The following is a 24238-nucleotide window of genomic DNA, read 5'->3' on the forward strand; positions in this document are numbered from 1 at the left end:
CAGTTTATTCCCTGCTAAACATCGTTAGAGGTGGAAGTCCTGTGCAAAACAGGGATGAGAGGAAAGGGGAGTATTCCTTAAATTCCATTTGTGTCTAAAAAAGGGGCATTTGGGAGCTTTTCCCTGTTTGACTTCTCATCTCTCTAGGACATCAGGAGTGCCAATTCCATCCTTCCTTCATTCTGACCTTCTCAGGATCTTGAAGAGGGGTTTGCAAGAAAGGGAAGAGCTGTTTACTCTCTGGTGCTGGAATTCACCCAAGTAAAAATACAGAGTGAAACAAAGAGCTCTTCAGGATGATCAGGAAAGAAATCACTTCTCAATTACCTTTCATCTGCACAGGATATTTTAAACTATTATTCTGCCAGAGCATAGATTTGTTAGGGGGGAAGAAGAGGGAAAACAATCTGACTTTCTACTCTGTTTTGTTCTGAAAGGAAAAGGAAGGGACACAGGACATTAAACCATTTACACATAGGAATAAAGAAAACCCTGGGAAAAAGTAATTTTTTTTCAATATTTTTAAATTTTGGAGGTCACTTTTAACCAAGGACTTAAATGTCCCTGAGGTTAAATGCAGAACTGAATGTGCTGTGATGGGACCTGCAGAGAGCAAGTGGAAATTTGGCTTTGGGAAACAGCCCTGTGAAAAAAGAGGGTGTGTGGTTTGAGGATGGCCAGCCTGGGAGAAGGAAGGAAAGAGGGAAAAGCAGCATTCTCCAAAGAGGGGAATTCCCCAGACTGTTCAGTTTTCCCTTTGAAAAGAAGGTGAGTTTGGGTCAAGGCGGCTTCTGCTGTGCAGGGAAGGAGGATCATCGAATCCCAGGGTGGTTTGGGTTGGAAGGGACCTTAAAGATTGTTCAGTTCCAACCCCTGCCATGGGCAGGGACACCTCCCACTAGCCCAGGTTGATCCAAGCCCCGTCCAACCTGGCTTTGGACACTTCCAGGGATTCAGGGGCAGCCACAGCTTCTCTGGGAATTCCAACCCAGCCTCTCCCCACCCTCCCAGCCAAGAATTCCTTCCCAATCTCCCATCTCTCCCTGCCCTCTGGCACTGGGAAGCCATTCCCTGTGTCCTGTCCCTCCAGCCCTTGTCCCAAGTCCCTCTCCAGCTCTCCTGGAGCCCCTTTAGGCTCTGCAAGAGGCTCCAGGGTCTCCCTGGATCCTTCTCTTCTCCAGATGAACCCCCCCAGCTCTCCCAGCCTGGCTCCAGAGCAGAGGGGCTCCAGCCCTCAGAGCACCTGTGACCTCCTCTGGACTCGCTCCAGCAGCTCCCCATCCTTCTGCTGTTGGGATTCCCAGAGCTGGAGGACAAAGCAGCTGGATTTCCCAGGAAAACAGGCAGGAGGGAAGCTGGAAACCCCCATCCTGCCGTGTGCTGACTGTGCTCTTTCGGTGTAAAACCATCCCCTTGTCCTGTCCCTCCTGCAAACAGGATGAAGCAGCACTTGTCCCAACCCCACGTTTCACCTCAGGAAAAGCCACGTTTGTCCCTGCCATTCTGCTGCCTGCACTTCCCACTGGGGATTCCTGCTGCTCCTGCCTGCTGGGCCTCTGGCACTTCCTCCCTGCTGGCACTCAGGCGCTGCCCCCGGAGCCAGGACCGCTCCGGCAGGTTTGGAGCCGGATTGCAGCGATTGTGGGGATGAGGTCAGGCTGCTCCCAGGAGATTCCTGCTGACAGGGCCCTTTCCATGCCCTGCTATCAACACCGGTGCCACACCAGCCACTGCCAATGCTCCCACCCAGCTGACACCACCTGTGCTCCTGTGCTTCCCTGGGGGCTCAGTTCTTCCACAACTGGGTTCATCCCCCTCTTTAGGTACCTGCCAGGAGCATGGAAATGCTGCCAAAGGTCTCTGTGACTGTGCTCCTGGATCTGGGCACAATCCTGGACCATCTGGGCACAATCCTGGACCATCTGGACACCATCCTGTGCCACCTGCTCCGGGATGACCCTGCTCGAGCGGGGAGGTGGGACCAGATGGACCCACTGTGGTCCCTTCCAACCCGACCCATTCCATGATTCTGTGATTTTAGGATACTGGGATTCTCTGCTCTGTGCTGTAGGTTCTCCTTGTGACATTTAGTTTCTCTTTGCTCCTCTTCTCCGCGGTGGGGATTTCTCTCCTGCGCAGTGGGAATGGGAGAAAAAATACTTCACAAATTGTGAGAGGCACTCAAATATTGCACTAGTGGGGGGCATGGAAGTGTCAGGAGAGACAAGGAGTCAGCAATGAACTCAGGATTTGGGACCTAATCCTGTAAACACCCATCTGAGTCTCCTCCTTCCCATGAGCGAAGCCAAGTCTCGGAGCTGGTCCCAGGAGCAAGGAGTCTTGGAAGCAGGAGTGAGTCCTGGACTGGGCCATCCTGGATCCTTTGAGGGTTATAAATCACATGTTATGTGGCTTCAGAGTTGCTTTTCATGCAGCCTCTCCGTTTGTTCCCAGTTCCTTTGCTCCTGGATGAGTCACCAGAAGCTGCTGCTCGTGCACTTTCCCTGCCCTGAACGTGTGCTTTATTTTAAGGAGTTGAAGCTCTGCTTTTACTCTGAACCTGAAACTCCCTCTTTTCAGTTTGACAAGTGGACAGATGGGCAGAGGAGGAGGATCCTGGTGGACCTGCTGGAACGCTGCTCCCTGGCACAGCAGAAATTCTGCTCCAGGCAGCTCCAGGACCGAATTCCCACCGAGGCCGTGGATTTCACCACGAGGCTTCCTCGAGTCCTGTCCTTGTACATCTTCTCCTTCCTGGACCCACGGAGCCTCTGTCGCTGTGCACAGGTAAAAAAAGCCCAACCTGAGGTTCAAGGTGGTTAAAAAAAGAGGAAACCACCAGTTTTTGGTGAAGACACACCAGTGCTGTTCCTCGGAATGCACAGAGCTCTGACTTGGCAGCCGCTGCCAAGTGCTGAGTGATGCTCGTTCCTCAGCTCCTAAATTAAGCCAGACTTCCAGCCAAGATTTACAGAAGTGGAGAGTAATTTGAGATGCTAAAGCACTTAAAATGTGGCACTTTCAAGGCTGGTTATTCCCAAAAAGGAAGCCTGGCACTTTCTGAAAGTCACATTCCTCTGAAGTACCTTGCAGTGTGTGCAGAGGCCTTAATTCTTTGGGAAACATCGGTTTGTGCTCTTGCGAAGAACCACCCACAGAAATTAAAACAGATCCTTTAAAATACTTTAGGGTCAAGTGTTGGATGTGGAGAAGCTGAGAAGTTACAGGTGTGATTTGGAGCCCAGTGGCTGAGACTCCAAAAATGTGTTTGCATGAGAGGAAGTGCTGTGAGATGCTGCCCAAAGTGGTTCTGCATGACAAAGTTCAGATACTGGTGACATTATTGCTGCACTTACATAATATTCCATGAATATTCCATGAATATTCTTGATATTCAAGAATATATCAAAATCTCAGCTTGGCTAAACCTTTGCTGTCATATCTTTCTCCAGTGGATGCAACTGGAACTCTCCATTCACAGGCGGGTTAGGAGACTACTTAGAATCATGGAATATCCTGAGTTGGAAGGGTCCCATGCCAGGAAGACCTTGAATGGTTTAAATAGTTTAATCAAGGGTTTAAATGGTTTAATCAAGGGTTTAAATGGTTTAATCAAGGGTTTAAATGGTTGAACCAAAGGTTTAAATGGAGCATTAACGTTGCTGAGGAATTGGTTTGAGGACCCAGGGGAATTACACCCCGAGCACGGGAGTCTGTAGCTGGAATCTTGGATGCTTGAAACCCCGAGGTTTTCAGCTTTCAACTGGGCATTCCCAGGTGAGCTGGTACTGGAAGTACCTGTCTGAGCTGGATCAGCTCTGGATGCTGAAGTGTCTCCGTTTTGGCTGGTACATCAACTTCTGCCCAACGCCCTTCGAGCAGGGAATCTGGAAGAGACATTACATTGAGATGGTGAGAGAGCTGTGGATCACCAGGCCAGAGGTACGTGTCCAGCACCTCTAGAGTGGGACAGCTGGGTGGTCTGGTTCCTGACCCTTTTCCCTCGGTGTATTTTTGGGATTCTCCTGCCCCGGATTCAAAACTCAGCCCTGGAGTTTTAAAAGATGGAGTTCAATTAAGCAAACTCCCTCTGTAGTCAAGAGGGAGAAGCCAGTGCATGTCAAGAGCAGCTCAGCTCATCCTAGTGTAGATTATGGGACATGGGACAAGCACTGCCAGGGGCCTGTTTCCCTCCACGGTCCCTAATGGATCTTGGGAAAACTAACGTTGATTCCCAATTACGATAAGCCTAAAATTGGGCTAATCTCACTAAAACTTAATTTTCCTCTCTGCACCTCTCCTCCCAGCCTCTTCCCAAGGAGGAGTTCACCGTTATCGACGTGCAACCCATCGGAAGCGACGCCCCGGAGGCAAAACTTCCCGTGCAGGGAAGGAGGAGACCCAAGGAGAAGAAGGAGCTCCCCCCTTGGCGCTCGTCCGACAGACACCCCACGGACACCGTCCGCTACAACTACCTGGACAACTGGGACCCCATCGAGCAGGCGAGGCAGGCGTAAGGGCTCCCTCTCCTCTGCTTCCTCCGGGACACGGGATGTGTTTTCCAGCTCTTCTGGTTGGTTTTGGGGGTGGGTCTCAGTCTGGTTGTAGTTGGAGCTGTGCTGCTTTGTGTCCATTGTGTCCTTCCAGGAGCAGCTCATTGGAGGCTGTGAGTCCTGGGGAATGTGATGGGAGCTGTAATGGGAGAATCAGGTGTGAGCTCAAGGGCTCAGCCAAGGGTTTGACTTAAAAACATAGAGATATCGGGTGCTTTAATACCTGGAGATGGCCCCAAAGAGAATCAGCCATGGGCTTGTTCCCAAGAGGGGATAGTTATTGATAATTTAGGGGGGAAAAAAAAGGGAAAAAATAAGGGGAAAAAATAACTTTGGCAAAAGTTCCAAAGGGCACCACACGAGCTGGACGAAAATGTTCCGCCCCAACACTGAGCCAGCACAGAGGAATCCACGAGACCTGAGTCAGAATCCAACCCCTCCACAACGCTGGAGTTAAAATCCAACCCCTCCAGCTCCAAGGCACTCAAAGCATCAAGAAAGGAGCACAGGAAGAGAGCAGAGGGAGTAAGAAGAGAGGAGGAGAAAGAGGGAGAGACGGATTATGGAGCTGCCACTGGGACCTTGGGGAAGACCAGGGGCTGCAGGAACTGTGGGGTCTTATAGGGCAGTGTCCTCACTGTCGCCATAGGAGCTGTGGGGTGTTATAGGGCAGTGTCCTCACTGTCCCCATAGGAGCTGTGGGGTGTTATAGGGCAGTGTCCTCACTGTCCCCATATGAGCTGTGGGGTGTTATAGGGCAGTGTCCTCACTGTCCCTGTGAGCTGTGGGGTGTTATAGGGCAGTGTCCTCACTGTCCCCATAGGAGCTGTGGGGTGTTATAGGGCAGTGTCCTCACTGTGCCTGTGAGCTGTGGGGTGTTATAGGGCAGTGTCCTCACTGTGCCTGTGAGCTGTGGGGTGTTATAGGGCAGTGTCCTCACTGTCCCCATAGGAGCTGTGGGGTGTTATAGGGCAGTGTCCTCACTGTCCCCATAGGAGCTGTGGGTGTTATAGGGCAGTGTCCTCACTGTCCCCATATGAGCTGTGGGGTGTTATAGGGCAGTGTCCTCACTGTGCCTGTGAGCTGTGGGGTGTTATAGGGCAGTGTCCTCACTGTCCCCATATCAGCTGTGGGTGTTATAGGGCAGTGTCCTCACTGTCCCCATAGGAGCTGTGGGTTTTATAGGGCAGTGTCCTCACTATCCCTATATCAGCTGTGGGTGTTATAGGGCAGTGTCCTCACTGTCCCCATATCAGCTCTGGGGTGTTATAGGGCAGTGTCCTCACTGTCCCTGTGAGCTGTGGGGTGTTATAGGGCAGTGTCCTCACTGTGCCTGTGAGCTGTGGGGTGTTATAGGGCAGTGTCCTCACTGTCCCCATATCAGCTGTGGGGTGTTATAGGGCAATGTCCTCACTGTCCCTGTGAGCTGTGGGGTGTTATGGGGCAGTGTCCTCACTGTGCCTGTGAGCTGTGGGGTGTTATAGGGCAGTGTCCTCACTGTCCCCATATGAGCTGTGGGGTGTTATGGGGCAGTGTCCTCACTGTCCCTGTGAGCTGTGGGGTGTTATAGGGCAGTGTCCTCACTGTCCCCATATGAGCTGTGGGGTGTTATAGGGCAGTGTTCCCACTGTCCCTGTGAGGGGCTGCAGGAGCTGTGGGGTGTTACAGTTTTCCCAGGCTGTTTGTGACTGGCAGCTACTCTGGGAATCCCCCATGAGGTTCCAGGGGCTGCCATGAGGGACACGACCCCACCCCACCTCTGTGAGGTGCCACCCATCCCTTCCCCCCCCACACACCCCCACCCCCACCCCACAAAGTGGTTCTGACCCAGCAGTCACTGATCTGGTGTCTGACATTAGGACCAGAGTTTGCTGAAGGCTTTCTAAATAAAGCTGCAAATTTGAGAGGAATCTGCAGTTTTTGCACAGAAGGATGAATTAATTGTGATGGAACAGAATTCCATCACTTCAGGGATCTTCTGGCTGCAAAGAGGTTTCGGTGATCCGAGCTGGGGGGGCAGGTGAAAGAGGATGTGTGAACTACAGAACATTTAAGTAAAGAATAGTGTCTGTGCCTACACTGCCTGGATCCATCAGTTCCTGGGCTCCCGGGATGACCTGGTCAGGCACTGGGAAAAGGGGAGGCATTTCCACCCCAAAGCAGAGTTTTGCACATGGATCTGTGTCAGGACAGCCCCACGTTTTCCTTTCCATCAGAGATCTTCCAAATCTTAGGTCTGTGGTCACGTTCCTGCACTTTAACAAGCAGCAGAAGGACCAGCGAGGAGGCTACAGGAGCCACCTGTGGGAAGTGTTTTCCCATTTCTTGTTCAAGTCCCTGTCACTGCCACCTCTGATGTTTCCCAGGCTCGGGGCAGCCGATGGGAAAAGCTGACACTGCCACGGATCCGAGCCCAGGGAACAGGAGCTGGATCAGCCTGACCATTGCCCCGTTCCTGTGGGAATCCCTGTGCAAAGGACTGCCCAGACACAGCTGAATGTGCAGAGAGCAGGAGATTCCTCCTCCCCGTGCCAACAAAAACCTTGGGAACCAACCAAGCCCCAGTGAAAGCGCCCGGCTTGTTTTAAAGTAAATAACTGATAGAGCCAAGATTATCCCCGTGCACAGGAACAATCAGCCCGTGAATTACCCCAGCCAGGGATTATTTGGCAGTTGAGCTCCTGTGCAGCTCTTTCCCAATGTGATTAACTCTGCTGGACCCACCACTCCTCCGGGCTGTTCCTCAGCGTTCCCAGTGCCGGAGCAAAAGCCTTTTATGAATCACGTCTTAATCCGCGTCCCCCGGTCCCTGGGTATTGCACTACTTCAAAGAGCTTCCCAGTTTCCACCTCACCCTCTTTCTGTGGTGTGTTTCCAAACTCCAGCACCACTTTTGGGCCGAGTTCTTTGAGGCTTTTCACTAAATGTTTGGATAAAAAGCCTCCCGTCGCAAACGAATGTCCCAGCGTTGTTTTCCAGTTGTTCTAAACGTGTTTTTGGGGCAGCAGCTCCCAAAGGTTTCTGTGAGGTTTAGGGTTCTGCTGTGCTGGCCATGAAAAAAAACCAAAAAAGTGGAACAAACCCTGTTTAAAGAGCTGAAAAGTCATTTTTTCCCAGCGTGGAGCCGTAGATGCAGCTGAGAACCAAATGCAAACAATTCTGAGTTGGTAATGACACAGCCAACCCACTCACTGTGTTCTCCTCCTAAGTGAGAGCTGAGCCTCTCTCCATTTGTGCAATGTTGCAGCAAATCTGGCATTTATCCTCAATTACGGAGGATTATTGCAGGGAGAGAGAGGAATTCTGTGAGATTTGCTTGTTTATCGAGGATCTGCCTTTAATATCACCTAAGCTGGAGGTAATTGCTGCTGCCTGGGCTCCTCTGCAGTGATTATTCAGCAGCACAGGTGCAGCATTTCAGGTGCTGACCCAGCTTCCCGTTCACACAGTGATGTTTGGTGCTTCTTTTCCATGGATACGTCACCACCTGAGTCCCCTCTGCTGCCCATTCCCAGAAATCCTCCCGGAAAGGCTCTTTATGGTGTTCCCTGCCTTTTGGTCAGGGAGTCCCTCTGGGGAGTGCCAAGCCTTGTTCTGAACAACCCACAGATCCCAAGCTGAGTCCAGGTCTAGCTGGCCGAGCTTGGAATCTCCTGGGAATGCTGTGCAAGCTGCTCCACCCCCTGGCACAACCTCCAGGCCCGGGCAGACCCTGCCCTGCCCGAGGGAGAACAGAAACCCGGGATAACAATCTCCACCCCCCCGGGCGGTGTCAGGTGCGGGGTTGTTGCTCAGATTAGATGGATTCTTGGAGCTCAAGGGCACAACCACCACCCCTCATGTAAAATGGATGTCAGAGGTAACGAAACCTGTGTAAAATGAGACGCTAAAACAATTTCCCAGGGTTTGCCAAAGGGAGTCTGGGAAAGGAAACGGGATTTGCTGCAGCCCTGGGTGAAGATAGAGAGGGAGGAGGGTTTTCTTGAGGTCACGGGGATGTGTGAGGGGACGTGGCAGGACTTGCAGGGAAGCAGGAGAGAGACAAAATGATGGCAGAGGAGGAATGACAGGAGGGAGCACTCGGAGGGTGGAAACCTGAGAGCCAACAAACCACTGGAGTTGTGCTGCGCCGACGAGAAGCGGGCTCGGAGGGAGCTCCGTGAACAAACAAGGATCACATCAAAGGGATTCCTGACGCCACCATCAAAGCAAGGTGTGAGGCCGGTCACTGGATCAAAGTTAATCCACCTAATTTCAGGGTAAACTGTGCAGAATTTAGGAGTTAATGAAAAAAAATCCAGTTTTTCGTCACTCTTGGAGCTGGTTAAAATGTCCCCGGAGCTTGGGCTCGCTCTCCTCTGGTCCAGGGAGAGGGGAGGACTCTGCTGGTCATCAGGTCAGGGGGTCCCTGCTGGAATATTGGCTTTTAATGGCAGAATTCTTGGAATCCCAGAATGGTTTGGGTGGGAAGGGATCTTAAAGCTCATCCAGTTCCACTTCCCTGCCATGGGCAGGGATACCTCCCGCTATCCCAGGTTGCTCCAAGGGAATCCAACCTGGCCTTGGACACTTTCAGGGATTCAAGGGCAGCCACAGAGTCTCTGGGCAACCTGTGCCAGGGCCTCCCCACCCTCCCAGCCAACAATTCCTTCCCAATCTCCCATCTCTCCCTGCCCTCTGGCAGTGGGAAGCCATTCCCTGTGTCCTGTCCCTCCAGCCCTTGTCCCAAGTCCCTCTCCAGCTCTCCTGGAGCCCCTTTAGGCTCTGGAATGTGCTCCAAGCTCTCCCTGGATCCTTCTTTTCTCCAAGTGTCCTCATGAATCCAGCATGGGAAGGGAATTTAAAGATCATCTTGTTCCACAGATTCACAGGATGGTTTGAGTTGGAAAGGACCTTAAAACTCATCTGGTTCCATGGGCAGGGACACCTCCCACTATCCCAGGTTGCTCCAAGCCCCGTCCAACCTCGTCTTGGACACTTCCAGGGATGGGGCAGCCACAGCTTCTCTGGGAAATCCATGCCAGCCCCTCCCCACCCTCCCAGCCAAGAATTCCTTCCCAATGTCTCCTCTAGATCTCTCCTCTTTCAGTTTAAAACTGTTCCCCCTTGTCCCATCCCCGTCTGCCCGCGTGAAATGTCACTTCTTGCCGTCCGTGATGACAAAGATGTGTCATCTCTTCCTTCCTTGTCCTTTTGGGACAAGTCTTTCTCTACATGGTCCCCCTTCCACAGCACCATCAAAACAGCTCTGCTGAGAATTCCCAGAAGCACAGAACTTCTCCCTGCTCAGCCAGAAAAAAAAAGTGGAACACGGGAAGCGTAACAAGCTACAGTGAATTCTCAATTACACAGGGGAGTGGAGATGAAGGGAGTCCTATAAATGGTAACACAAGACATATTCTTCGGGCTATAAAACCATAATTGGCCATTTAGCTTTGAAAAATAAATCAGGAGGTTTCTGGGGAGCAGCTGGGGGAGGGTTTGGCCTGGATTGCGCTGGTGCTTCGTGTCACTGGGGAGAGGAACCGTCACACTGTCCCAGAAAGTGGCAGAAAGGTGTTCATCTGCAATCTGGGTGATAATTGAAAGCTATTTTTTTATCTTTTCCGATGGATTTCTTGGCTTCTTGCTCAGCAAGTAACGAGTCCACGCTCTAAAAACTCGAGTGGCAGCAACCACTGAAGGAGATTCCGTGGAATGAAGGAGATGGGACAGAGATCCCTCAGAATGTTCTCTGGGAGGTTGGTGGGTTGGGTTGGGACAGGGTGGGAGAAGCTTTGCAGTCCCTGGGTGGTGAAATGAAGAAGAGCAATGATCAGCTGCACAGCCCAGGGAGTTGTGAGGTGGTAGGGAAGAGACCCAGACAGGACTTGGATTACAAATTGCCTGGAAGGGGTTATCAAAATCCCTCAGCTGAGTTTTGGTGTCGCAGTTTGTCATGGGGGTGGTTTCTGGTAGGTCTGGTTTGTTTTCTGCCTGGATTGTCCCAGTAGCTTTTTGTTATATCCCCCCCCCAAAAAAAAAAAAAAACAAAACAAAAAACAAACCCTCCCAGAGATCAGCAAGGATTTGTCTCTTTGGGCACAAAGAAACACTGCAAAGGGGAAGTGATAGATTTTTATCTCAAGTGAGGAAATCTTCCTGTGGGATTCTGATCTGCCCCCAGGGGACCAGGAGGGGCCTTTGGGTCCCGGTTCTGCTGGGAGGCATCTGCTGCTTGTGCTGCCAATAAATCAAAAGATTTGCCTCTCCCTTCAGCATGAATAATGGATTCCAATTCCAGCCCTGGATCCCTGCCAGGATCATGTCCTTGTGCCTCAAGGAAGGGCCCTGCTACCTCTCATGGCAACAGCTCAGCCCCAAATGCAACCTCCTTCCCCCCACCTCTCCCAGCCAGCTCAGGCTTCTGGAAGGCAGCACTAATTCAGAGGGATAATTTATGGACGTGGGCTGGCTCTAAAAAACAGTTGCATATTGTCCTGGGGTGTTTACCCAACGAGAAAATAATTGCTTTCAGTTAATTGTTCCCTCGGCAGCCCTGACAAAGAGGGGCTCGCTCGCGTGAGGAGGACGTGCTGTATCCCTGCCCTTCGGAATCCCAACGCTTGGCTCCCGCTTGTCACATTCCAGAATGTCCAGCCCAGTTCTCTGGGCCTGCTGGGCTCGTGGGAGTGAAAAATGTTCCTTGTAGGAAACGAAAATGGGAGGAAAACGGGGTGAGAATCGCCGAGTTCAGGGCTGGCAGTGAGAGGCCTTCTGTTCTCCTCCGGGCTCTGACGCCCTGGAGAAACTCATCCTCACTCCCTACATTTTCCAGACCTTGAAATGGGATCGTGGTGGGGACCTGCTGCAGGAGGATGCTCTGACACCACAGGGATGGACACCAGAATGCAACAGAAGAGGCTCATATCCTCATTTCCAACCACAAAGCTGGGCCTCCTTTCTATCTAAAGGCCACAGGATCCTTTAGGATGGAAAAGACCCTCAAGATCGAGTCCACCCATCAGGCCCACCAGGATGACCAGTTTGCTCCCAGTTGGAATATTGTGGATTGAGTTTTCTCCCTTGGCTGTCAGTGTTTATAAACAGAGTGCAGTTTGCCTCCATTTCCTCTTGGATTTAATGTTTGATTGGACTTTATGGCTCTGGACCTGCAGCCGGGCTGGGATGAGGGAGGAGGGAACACCAGGCACCTGCTGCTCTTGGCTGCTTTAGGGATGGGTGTGTTGGGGGGGGGGATCCTGCTCCTCTACAGGAGAAATGGGGCTTTCTGGGTTGTTCCACCCTTTACATCCATGATTTTGGACCCCTCCCGTGCTTTTCAGCCTTCCTTCCAGGAGCCCAGGGACACTGGGACACACCCTCGGGCTTGCTGCTTGAAATTCCCAAATTCTGGCTTGTGGGATTGGAAGGTGGAAGGGGAATGAGCCCCTTCAGAGGGGCTGATGGACCTGCCTGAGTTCTTCAAAGACCTTCTCCACAGTCTGGATTTTACTCCTGAGAGTGGAAAATTGTGGCAGCTGGCCATATCCCAGAGTGATTCCCTGAATTTCCACACTGGAATATTCCTGTCCTGCCAGTAAATTGTATTGACTTTAATAACAGCTGCATAGAAATGTCTAAATTGATAAATTTATGGACATCTACAAGCCTGTGTGAGCTCCAGAAGAGTTTGGACAATGCTCTCAGGGACATGGTGGGATTCTGGGAATGTCCTGTGCAGGGCGAGGTGTTGGACTGGATGATCCTTGTGGGTCCCTTCCAGCTCAGGATGTTCTGTGATTCTATGATTTTATATATTTGTCTATTTAGATATTTTAGATATCTTTATATTTAATGTGTAATTATATATAATTACATATAATTATATACTTATATCTAATAATATGCATCATTATATAATATATGTTTATATGTATTTATGTATTTAACATGTTTTTTAAATTTATGTATTTATTAATTTGGCTATAAAAACAATGAATAAACACCTTGCTGGAGGGGCAGCCCCCCCCCCCCCAGCCTGTTTTAGTCTACAAATTACACCAATTTCACTGAAAACTCTCAAATTGATTGAGTTAAACTCCTTGAGTGTGAATTTTCCTGTAACACGTTATCTGGATTTAGCCTAAATCAGGAAGTCTGGAGCCAAGGGCGTGTTCTGAGTGCTAGAAAGTTCTCATAACTTATAAAACAACTTATCATAAATTAAAAAAAACCCCACCAGTCTGAGCCCAGAGCGTGATTTGTGCTCTCTTGGGCTGCCCCAGGTGGGATCAAACGTGGCCTCTCAAATTGTGGCTTTTCGGGTGGCAACAGCACGAGGGATTTTCCCCTTTCTCAATCCCAGGGAAGCAATTCCAGAGCATTTATTAATCCTGTTGTGTTGGACTCTGCAGGAGAAGGAAGGGAGGAGGGAAGACCCCAGACCTGAGCCGACAGGCAGCCGAGAGGAAAAGGAGAGCGGGACGTGGATCCAACCAGCTCCAGAAGGAGAAATCCCTGGCAAGTATCTCCAGCCTGGAATTGGATCAACTGTCTCCATGTCATGCACTCCCAGGAATATTTGAGCTCTGAGCTTTCACTTAGGGCAGTGCTCCCGATGTAAAATCATGGAATTATGGAATATCCCGAGTGGGAAGGACCCACAAGGATCATCCAGTCCAACACCTGGCCCTGCACAGGACATTCCCAGAATCCCACCATGTCCCTGAGAGCGTTGTCCAGACTCTTCTGGAGCTCACATGGACTTGTAGATGTCCCTAAATTTATCAATTTAGACATTTCTATGCAGCTGTTATTAAAGTCAATACAATTTACTGGCAGGACAGGAATATTCCAGTGGGGAAATTCAGGGAATCACTCTGGGATATGGCCAGCTGCCACAATTTTCCACTCTCAGGAGTAAAATCCAGACTGTGGGGAAGGTCATTGAAGAACTCAGGAAGGTCCATCAGCCCCTCTGAAGGGGCTCATTCCCCCTCCACCTTCCAATCCCACAAGCCAGAATTTGGGAATTTCAAGCAGCAAGGCCGAGGGTGTGTCCCAGTGTCCCTGGGCTCCTGGAAGGGAGGCTGAAAAGCACGGGAGGAGTCCAAAATCATGGATGTAAAGGGTGGAAAGACTCAGAAAGCCCCATTTCTCCTGTAGAGGAGCAGGATCCCCCCCCCCCAACACACCCATCCCTAAAGCAGCCAAGAGCAGCAGGTGCCTGGTGTTCCCTCCTCCCTCATCCCAGCCCGGCTGCAGGTCCAGGGCCATAAAGTCCAATCAAACATTAAATCAAAGAGGAAATGGAGGAAAACTGTTCATAAATAGATATTTATAAATCATCAAGGGGGACCTGCCGTGGGTGGGGAAGGGACAGAGGCTGTCCCTTCCTCGTTCCCTGCCCCTCCCTCCCTCCGCTCAGGCTCCGTTTCCACGCTTTCCACAAAGCCCTGGCACAATTCCCTCGGGACCAATCCCTTCCCAAAGCTTCCCTGCTTTGCCCACAGCTCCGGTTTGTTGCCGGAGCTGAGCCCCAGCGAAGGTCTGGCACTGAGGCTTCTTTGTGCTCCGGGCTGGAAAAATAGGGCATCCCCTCCATCAGAGGAGCCTCGGGAAGTTCAGCTTCCAGAAAACTCCATGGGGTTGGTTTTTTTTTGTGGATGCGGCAACAAATAACTGCCAGAAGAGGGACGTGCTCGGGGGCTTTCGGGAAGCAGACCCGGGAATGTGTTTTTCCACGAAAGCCTGGGAAGGGGTTGGAGGTTTTGCATGAAAGACAGGCATTGTCTGCAGGGATGGGGAGGCTCCTCCCGCCCCAAATACGGCCTGTTTGCAAGGAAAAGCTTTCAGTCGCTGTTAAATGATATAAATGATGATGGTTATAATTATTCAGCCCTTGTCTTACAGTTTCCACTCTCCAGTGGTTCCCCCTGATCCGAGCATCCCTCCACGGATTCATCCCACCACATGTCCCCCTTTCACATTTAAAGCTGTTTTATTGTCAGTCCCGAAGAGAAAAAAAATCTCAGTTCAGGCCTAAAATAAGTTAATTTGATTCTTTTCCCCCCCAGATTTTACCAAAGTTATTGCTCTTCAAAGTTAATGAACCTGAGCAGGAAGGCACAAGCACCTTGGGCTGGAATTCCAAAGGCTTCTGTTCCTCCTGATTTTAGAGTTGTCCACGTTCCAGTAGAAGAGCTGTGCTTTTTTATTCTCACACAAAACCTCCTTTAATGGCAGCAGCACGACGAGACAATAAAGCTGAGGTCACACCAGGCTGGTGCACAGAAAAAGAAAATAAATATATATATAAATATAATTCGCCAGGAATAATGCAAAATTAATTTCCATTTGTTATTAAAGCAGCGTTGGAAAACCTTGCTGAAATGAAGACCTTTGAAAAGGCTCTTATTTAATCAAGTCCAAATAAAGAGGCTTAATGTGCAAATCTTTCAGTAAATCCTTAGAAGAAAAAAAAAGAGACCATGATGAAAGAATAAGTGCCCAAGGCAGGCAAACATCAAATCAAATTAAAAGGCAGCCCTTGAATAGATCAGTGATTCAAGTGCAGAAAGTAGGTGAGAATAAAGTGAATTACGGCCAATAATAAAGATGGAAAAAAGGGTTATTAGAGGGAGCTCCCGGCTCAGGAGGCAACAACACACCAAAGTGGAATAAAAACACCTAATGAAGGTGATGACCCAAGTCCTGGAATTGCATCCACCGGCTCCACATTTGCATGGGGTGAATCAGTTCTCCCCTGGAAAACCTGGGAGGTTTTGGAGTTTATTAGTGGAAAGCACAGAGTGCGACCACTTCATTTAGAATAAATTAAAGTGAAGTAGCTCAATTACAAGGAATAGTAAATTGCAATGGGTTAAGTTAATTAGGGCTGTGAATGAATTAGGGCCACGTTCCTTCCTAGGGATGCACAGGAACCCCCTCGTGTCTCTGCAGTGGGGAGAGAATTGATGTTTGGAGTAAAAATCATATTTCTAATGGGCAGAAGATGAAGATCCAGGGCTCCCAGCACCCACACATGGTCCTGCCCAATGTACATTTATCTTCTGCAAACCCTGTTTTCAATTTTATTTACTCAACACGGTAATGTTTGTTCACTATTCTTACCAAATAAGTCTGAAAAACCCAAGTTGTTGGTCAGAATAACCTGTGGGTTTTTTTGAATCTTTGGGGATCTTCCTCAGGGAATAAGCTGTGATATTAAGATTTTATTACTATTATTATTATTATTATTATTATTTTTCATTGAATTTTGATCTTCTGTTAAAGTAGATTTCATCCTTTACACTGAGACACTTCCAAACACCAAGCGAGGCTGGGATCAGTCACAGCCACGTGCATGGGGAAGGGGGGGGTTGAAATTGGGGAATTAACATCTGAATTGCTGTAGAGAATTAATTAATTAATTAATTAATTAATTAATTAATTAATGTGGGTTTAGCTTTACTGGCATCATGTTCTAGTGAGGTCCTTTTGTCCTCAAGGTAAACTTTATCCCACAGCACAGGCCACTGCAAGTGCTCGTATCATCTGGGGATAAAATGTACAGAATGTGTAGAATTCGTGGAAGTTCTCAGTGGGTTCCAAGCTTTCCAGTCCCTCTGAAGCTGTTGGGATGTTGATGCTGTCTTCTCTTCCCAGATATGGCTCCCTGCAGATCCTGAGTGTCTCCCAAAGCCGCCGGCTCGTCCCAGCTGGGCCACCCATCGCTCCGCTGGGAACCTGCCCCCCGAGGCAGCGGCAAAGGCCCTGGCCCAGAGCTCCCAGTGGAACGCCGGGATACGACCGGCACCTGTCCGAGCTCCAGGACCAAAGCCACGTGGGAGAGGGACTGAAGATGTCACCAGGACGGAGAGCAGAGCTCCGTGTCAGTAAGATGCCCTGTCCCATGGGGAGGCTGTTCTAGAGCCTGGCGAGATCCAGATCGTGGAATCACAGAATGGTTTGGGTGGGAAGGGACCTTAAAGACCATCTTGTTCCAGCCCCTGCCATGGGCAGGGACACCTCCCACTAGCCCAGGTTGCTTCAACCTGGACTTGGACACTTCCAGGGATCCAGGGGCAGCCACAGCTTCTCTGGGCAACCTGTGCCAGGGCCTCCCCACCCTCCCAGCCAGGAATTCCTTCCCAATCTCCCATCTAACCCTGCCCTCTGCCAGTGGGAAGCCATCCCCTGTGTCCTGTCCCTCCAGCCCTTGTCCCAAGTCCCTCTCCAGCTCTTCTGGAGCCCCTTTAGGCTCTGGAAGGGGCTCCAAGGGCTCCCTGGACCCCTCTGTTCTCCAGGTGAACCCCCCCAGCTCTCCCAGCCTGGCTCCAGAGCAGAGGGGCTCCAGCCCTGGGAGCATCTCCGGGGCCTCCTCTGGACTCCCTCCAGCAGCTCCACGTCCCTCTGGTGTTGTTCCCAGAGCTGGAAGAAGCTCTGCAGGTGGGGTCTCACCTGAGGGGGCAGAGGGGCAGAATCCCCCCTCCCCTGGTGTGGGATGAGCCCAGGACATGGGGGTGGTTCTGGGCTGGAGCTTGTTGAACTTTTCATCCACCATCACCCCCAGGTCCTTGTCCTCAGGGATCCTCTCCATCCCTTCATCCCCCAGCCCATGTCTGTGCTTGGGATCAAGCAATCCCACTGTCCTTGTCACCAGCAGAGCTGTTACATTTAGAGCCCAGAGGGAAGGAGGTGACACTGGCTGGGTGTTTCTGTGGAGGAAGGACAGGGATGGTGGGAATGCAGACAGGGATTTGCTGCATTGGAAGAGAACTTACGGCCAGAGGTGTCACATCCAGCACTTCCCAAACCCACCTGTCCCAGCTGTCATCTTGGAATGAACATTGGCACGGGCCCAACACGGGTTTAACTCACCAACACTGCCTGGCAAAGCAAGAGGTGTGGCCGTGGGCTCCATCCAAAGTCCAGGGACTCTGCCAGGTCCTGGGGAGAATCCAGGAGGAGCTGGTGTGGTTGGGTTGGAACCAGAGCCCTCAGCAAATTCCAGCACAGAGCAGTGAACTCCAGGCAGAGAACAGCTGAGGAAGCAGCTGATTCGGGAATGCCTCCCAAAAATAAGGAGGTGGAATGACACCATCCCAAAGAATCTTGTGTTGTTTCAATCTGGGCTTGGCTTGGGAAGCTCTCCATGTCTCCCGAAGGTCCTCAGTGTCTGCAGCCCCCTGGGAAAGTCTTTTGGGTGCCTTTGAGGAGCACCAACACTTGTGCAGGTTTTGGTGAAAGTCCTCTTGGTTCACAAGTGGGTTTTGATGGCTTCATTATGGCTTTAATCCATAAGGATTAAAATCTGTGACCCCTGAGGGTTTTTGGTTGTGCAAGAAGGATGAAGAACCTGGAGGGAAAAATGGAAAAGAGGATTCTGATGGGACCCTGTTAGGATTTTCAGGGAGATCACAGAGGTGGAGTGAGCAGAACTCCTACAAGGCAACAATTGTCCAGTAACTATTGGTGATCCCATTTAGAAGGGAGATGATGGAGCACGTGGAAAGCTCCGGCATCCCTCTGGCACTCCCTGGAATCCTGCATTTTTAGCAGGTCCATAGGCTGATCTCCATGAGGAGGAAGTGAGTGATCACAAATCCTCCTGTGGGAGATGAAAGGATCTAAACACAGCTGAAGGGGAAAGCACTGGAATGAGAAAGATTGGATTGGATATAGGATTGGATATTGGGAACAATTCCTTCAGGGAAAGGGTTGTCCAGACCTGGCACAGCTGCCCGGGGCAGTGGTGGATTCCCATCCCTGGAGGGATTTAAAATCCCTGTGGATGTGGCACTTGGGGACATGGGTTAGTGATGGCCTTGGAAGTGCTCAGGGAACAGTTAAACTCGATCTTGGAGCAGTTTTCCAACCTAAATGATTCCACGATTCCATGAATGAGGCCTAAGGAAAACACACAAAGACTTCTCCATGTGGGAAGCGGGACATAAATGCATCCTGGTCATAAAAGCATCAGGATCAGGCCAGAGGGTCACAGTCCCTCCCAGTGCTAAAGCCAGACAAGATTCCTACAAAATAGGACCCTCATCCTGGAATTCCATCGCCTGGACAGAGCTGTGGGAATGTTGTGAGCTGGATTAGGGCCAGGTCATCCAGAGTTAAGCGCAGGCTCTGGGCCTTGGATGTGGTGTTGGCTGTTCCAGTCAATCCAGGGAATTCTGCTGGTCCGGCAGCAGGGTTGGGGCGGCTTCCCAGGAATGCGTCGCTCGGCTCCAGAGGGAACGGGAATGGGAAGAAGGTGTTTGTGTGTCTGAGCTTCTGGGGAACCAAACTGCAAGTGCTGCTGGCAGAGAGGATGTGGGAGCACAGGGAATTCCTGCAGGGATGTGGCCACCCAGTGACTGTTACTGGTGCCAGGAAGGTGGAGGGAACTGGTGCCTGCCAGGATGTGCCGTGTCCGGCCTCGGCTGCAGCTGAATTCCCTCTGCATGGCAGGGAATTCCGGGCATGAGGAAAGGGTTAGTGGGGAAGCAAACTACTCACAAACACCACTGTGGTAAAAAAATCCCGAGGAAACGATCCCTGAGGGATTGCATTTGGATGAGGGGCAATTTGCAAGGCAAAACTACGTAATATTTTTTTTTTTTAATATCAGAGTGAGGCAAATCCCATCTTAATTCCTTCGGTGACCTCTCCAGGACCTTTGTGAACTCTGCCAGGCTTTTCCCGAGGTAAACTTTACCCGGGCTTTGCCAGGGAATGTCTGCAGGTCGCCAGGAAGTGGCAGGAAAAGTCAAGATGTTTTGATTGATGCTGATTTTCTCTATAATGAGATGACGGAGGGAAATGATCCAGATTTGTGAAGGTATTTGAGGTATTAAATGCCACCAAAATCCCAAGGATTGGCTGAGCACCTAAACAGGTTTAGAATGTGAATTCTCTGCCTGAGTTAATCTGATCCTGACGTTATTTCTCCTCCCTCCAGCATCTCCAGTGTTTGAGGCTCAGCCCTGGAACATTCCTGCATCCAGCCAAGGATCCGACTCGGAATGAGGGAGGATCCAGAGTGTCCTTCACCCAAGCTGGACAGAAACTTCTCTGCCTGGCAGTGGGAAAACAAAATGTTGCTGCTGGTCTTCGGGATCTCGACCTGGTTTCCCGTTGCTGGTGCCTTATCCTCTTTTCCTTCTGGATGCGTCACCTCTGAAGTGTTCCCTTGGAATTTTGACTGTGAAGACACTTGCTTGGATCCTTTCTAGGGCTGCTGGGCCTCCTGTGAGCTTTTCTATGGATCATTTGGATCTTAGGGCACATCCCACGGCCTGAGCCGCTCTGTGATGCTTTCCAGGGAATCACAGGAGTTGATTCTGGCTCTGTGGGCACCGATGGGATTCTGGAAGATGAGAGATGACTTCCAGCCACTGGAATTGTGGAAATTCCACCCTCCCTACAGATTGAGTGCTTTACCACCAGTACTAACACGATCCTTCAGCTGTGACCTCCAGCTCCTGCCAAATCAGCTGGAAAGCACCAGGCTGGGCAAGGGAAGAGCGTGGAAGAAAGGAGAATCAAGGAAAATGCTCCAAGGAAAACCCAGTTAGGGTCGGGCTGGAAACAGAATTTCTCCCTCGTGTTGAACAAGGCAAATCCATCTTTTCAATCGTGTCAGTGAGAAGGAAATCAAATCCCACACTCTGGATGGCAGCACACGGATCCGTGTGGGGAGCTGGCACTTGTTATTTAGGAGGATGTAAATCATGGGCTGTTACTTGGGGTTTTTTTCTGGGATTAAGGAATTTCCCAGTAAATTCAACAAATAGCAGTTTTTAAGGATAAGGGGATTGAATGCTCAGCAACTCGTTGCCTGGTCATATCCCAGAGTGAGAGTTGGGATAAAACTGAACCTTTCCAGGTGCTGGGAAGAGTCACGGCACGCCCAGGAATCCTCAACATTTCACATTCCAGAGGGAATGCCAAAATCCCAGAATCATTAAGGCTGGAAAAGACCTTCAAGATCATCAAGTCCAACCATCAACCAGCACCCCCTCAATGTTCACCCTTAAACCATGTCCCCAGGTGCCACATCCACGTGTTTTTGAAGACTTCCAGGGATGGGGACTGTTCCAGTGCTTTACAACCCTTCCCATGAAGAAACTGTTCCCAAAATTGCTCCAAATCATTGATGAGGCAACTCAGTGAGTCTCCCTCTCCCAGACTTCGGTGTTTCCTTTTCCCAGTTGTCCTGGATGCTTGGAAGGACGAGTTCATCTCAAAAAACACAACAGCCTAAGAACTAGTAAGCCTGAGCTGTCACCTCTCAAAGGATCAGCTGAACTAGGAACTCGCAGACGGGAATTATCTCACGGATTTTAGGATCTGTTGATTATCCGTTGACTAATGAATTTTGTTTTGGAAGGGCCAATTGTTGAGCAATTGAAGTGAGATGGGGCAAATCCCATCCAAAACATTCATCAGCATCATTCCCAAATCTCTCCTCACAAGCCTTTTTTTTTTTATTTCCCAGGAAACCAAGGCAGAGGGATTGCTCCATGGGTGCTTCCTTGGCTTCTTAAGGAGCTGCTCCAGCTCTTTTTCTGGTCTCCATGAGGCAGCAGTTGATCCACAAACAGCAAAAACCTGCTCAAGGAAAGGATGTAACCCTGCAGCAATACTTTTCCTTTCTCATCAATGACCACATTCCCTGGAATCATCCAGCTCCCAGAGTCCTGGAGGTGAATCCTGGACATCACCGTGCCTTCGCTGCAGCAGATCATGTGTCTTAAGTGCTCACTGTACATTTTCAACCTCAAACCTTCCCTGATTTATAAAGTTTTTTGTAGTTCCGATGCCGTAAAATAACAAACAGGGACGTGCCAAGCCAAGGAGATTATCCCTGGAATAACGGCGGAGCTACGCAACGCCCTGGTGGGATCCTATTTATCAGAATTAAATCATATACACTCGAAATATATCGTGTGGAATGTACTGTGTGCAAAGCAAACACACCTTAAAGTCATTCCTGAGGTCACAACGCGGGGCAGAATCCGAAATGGGGAGAAATAAAATCCAGAGGGAGAGTCTCCATCACCTGGGAGCCGCTGGAAGCCGCATCCCCCCGGGGCTGCTGATCTGCAGGGGCAGGTGGTTGTTCCCTCAACTTTGTAGCGTTTCCAGATCTGCGGGGAAGGAATTGCCAAACCAGAACAGAGGGAGGCGGTTGTGCCCTCGCCCTTCCTCGTAGATGCACATTTCCCAGCCCTGCCCGGCGTTCCCAGATCCTGCCCCGTGGATCTCACGAGCCACAGCCTTTGACTGGAGAGCTGAAGGTGCCTTTTGAAGCCCAGAGGCCACTGAATCAGCTGAATTCCAGCGGCACGAGCAGGATCGGGATGGGAGCCACCGGCTACAGCCCTGCTCAGGTGTGGGGAGCAAACCCCCCCAATCCAACCCCCCATCCCTGCCCAAAACTCCACCTCCAGTGCCCTGGTGTTCCTGGCCCGGAGCGACGGCACGTTTGGAGTTCGGCTTTGCAGCCAAAATGAAGTTTTCCTAATTAATTGCTCTTGTGGGTTAAAGAGACAGAAAGCTGGGAAAGGGAATGCGTGTGACTCGAGTTGATGGGAGCTGCAGGTCGGGTTGAAGTGAGGATTTTTGGGAATGTCCAGCCTTTGTGGGGAGGTGGGAGATGAGCTGCTGCTGCTGGGAAGTGGGGACATTTGGAGAGGGAAGTCTCAGCAGTGGCTGAGGGATAATGGATGAAAGGATGGCTGTGGAAGAGCAGGGAGACCTTGTGGCAAAGGGAAAGCAGCCAGTGAGAGGAGTCAAATCAAGATTAAAAGTTGCTTTAATCAGTGGGTGGAGCTGATAAGGAACAGAGAGCAAAGCTCAGCTCAGTAAGGAAGGGCTGAGATGAGGAGGCAGCCACAGGGTGTGAGGGATTGTTTTTAGGGAGGCAGAGGGATGTGGGAATTGGTTTGGAGTCTGTCACCTTGTCCCTGCTGACGTGTTTAGATCCATCACCTTATTGTAAAATGAAAATGAATTAAGAAATAAAAATAAAATAAAAATACAGTGAAAATAAGAAATAAAAATAAAAAGTAAAACGTAAAATAAAAATTAAAAATTAATTACTAAATAAAATTAAAACAAATAATTTTTTAGTGAAATGAAAATAAAAGTAAATAAAAAACCAATAAAACATAAAATAAAAAATTACTAAATAAAATAAAAATAAAAATAAAAATAAGAATAGAAATAGAAATAAAAATAAAAATAAAAATAAAAATGAAATAAAAAATTAAAATTAAAAACGATATAAAAATAAATAAAAAATAAATTACTAAATAAAATAAAAATTAAATTAAATTAAATAAATAAATAGAAAAATAAAAATAAATTACTAAATAAAATTAAAAATTACTAAATAAAATAAAAAATAAGAATAAAAATGAAATAAAAATTTAAAATTAAAAACGATATAAAAATAAATAAGAAATAAATTACTAAATAAAATAAAATAAAATAAAAATAAATAAATAAATAGAAAAATAAAAATAAATTACTAAATAAAATAAAAATTAAAAAGTAAAATAAAAAATAAAACTTAAAATAAAAATAAATTAAATTAAACGTAAAAATAAAAACAAAAAATAAATTAAAAAATAAAAATAAAAAAGTAATAAAAAATAAAATAAAAATAAATTACCAAGTAAAAAAAATTAAAATAAAAAATAAATAAAACCAAAAAAAATTACTAAATAAAATAAAAATTAAAAAATTAAACAAAAAATTAAATAAAAATAAAATAAAAAATAAAACTTAAAATAAAAATAAATTAAATTAAAAGTAAAAACAAAAAATAAAAATAAAATAATAATAATAAAATAAATTACTGTGCACCTTGCGCAGGTATCCTGCCTGTCCCATGCTCCACGCCATCCCCAAAAACATCCTGCAGCTGAGTTCCATGTGGAATGTGCTCCATCAAACAACTCAGGGGCAGGAATTGCTGTAATTCCGATGGCCAGACACACAGACAACCCCTGAGTGCACCTGGAATGTCCCCTGAGGCACAGCAGCTGCTGGAATAGGTCTGGGAAGGTGATGGCAGCAGATGCAGGGCTGGGGAGATGCTTTGGAACAGCCCATATCCCAACACGACCCCTTTCCAAACCGCGGGATAAACTGCTGGTTGGCACGGGACCCCCGGGGAGGCCAAACCACAGGCACAGGCAGGTGCAGGCACTGCAGGGCACTCCCAGCACATCCTGGAGGAAGGAAACTCTCCAAAAAAGCCCTGGAGGCAGGAGGTTGCAGTGGGAGCAGACGGTTTAAATCCTATTTTCAACCTGTTCTGTGCCAGGATCTGGTGGGATGGTGCCAAAGCCACCCAGGGAGGGGAGGAAGGCGGGATGATCATGGACACAGGACCGTGTGCCTTTTTCCTTTTCCCTTTCCCCTCCCTGAAACCCCTGCTGGCCCTTCAGTCCCCAGGCACACACCAGTCCTGACTGGCATCCCAAAAATCCTCATGTCAGCCCACAGACCCAGAGGTTTCCAGGGAAAGCTTTTTACCAGCCCACGAATCCCAAGACCAACTCCCGTGGCCATTTCCAGCATCTCCCTTCAGTTTTATCTATCATTTAGTGGTTTTTTTTAATTTTGGAGGCCTGTTTTTCCTCGCTGCCTGGTCTCTCCCCCTCTGCAGCCCTGTTGTTTCATCTCCCAGGTTTCTC

At 49.1% G+C, this 24238-nt stretch overlaps 1 protein-coding gene across 1 annotated transcript in view; it reads left to right on the top strand.

Annotated features, from left to right (window-relative positions):
• FBXO16 (F-box protein 16) overlaps nucleotides 1–19651 on the top strand; it is a 32029-nt gene extending 12378 nt beyond the window's left edge. The window contains 6 exon segments of the mRNA XM_064651248.1: nucleotides 2581–2787; nucleotides 3778–3942; nucleotides 4308–4513; nucleotides 12950–13055; nucleotides 16203–16428; nucleotides 19489–19651. Coding sequence (XP_064507318.1) covers nucleotides 2581–2787; nucleotides 3778–3942; nucleotides 4308–4513; nucleotides 12950–13055; nucleotides 16203–16428; nucleotides 19489–19556 — 978 coding nt within the window. The 3' untranslated portion in view covers nucleotides 19557–19651.
• The last annotated feature ends 4587 nt before the right edge of the window (nucleotides 19652–24238 follow it).

The sequence above is a fragment of the Pseudopipra pipra genome, chromosome 3, assembly GCF_036250125.1.
Source record: "Pseudopipra pipra isolate bDixPip1 chromosome 3, bDixPip1.hap1, whole genome shotgun sequence".
Taxonomy (NCBI): Eukaryota; Metazoa; Chordata; class Aves; order Passeriformes; family Pipridae; genus Pseudopipra; species Pseudopipra pipra.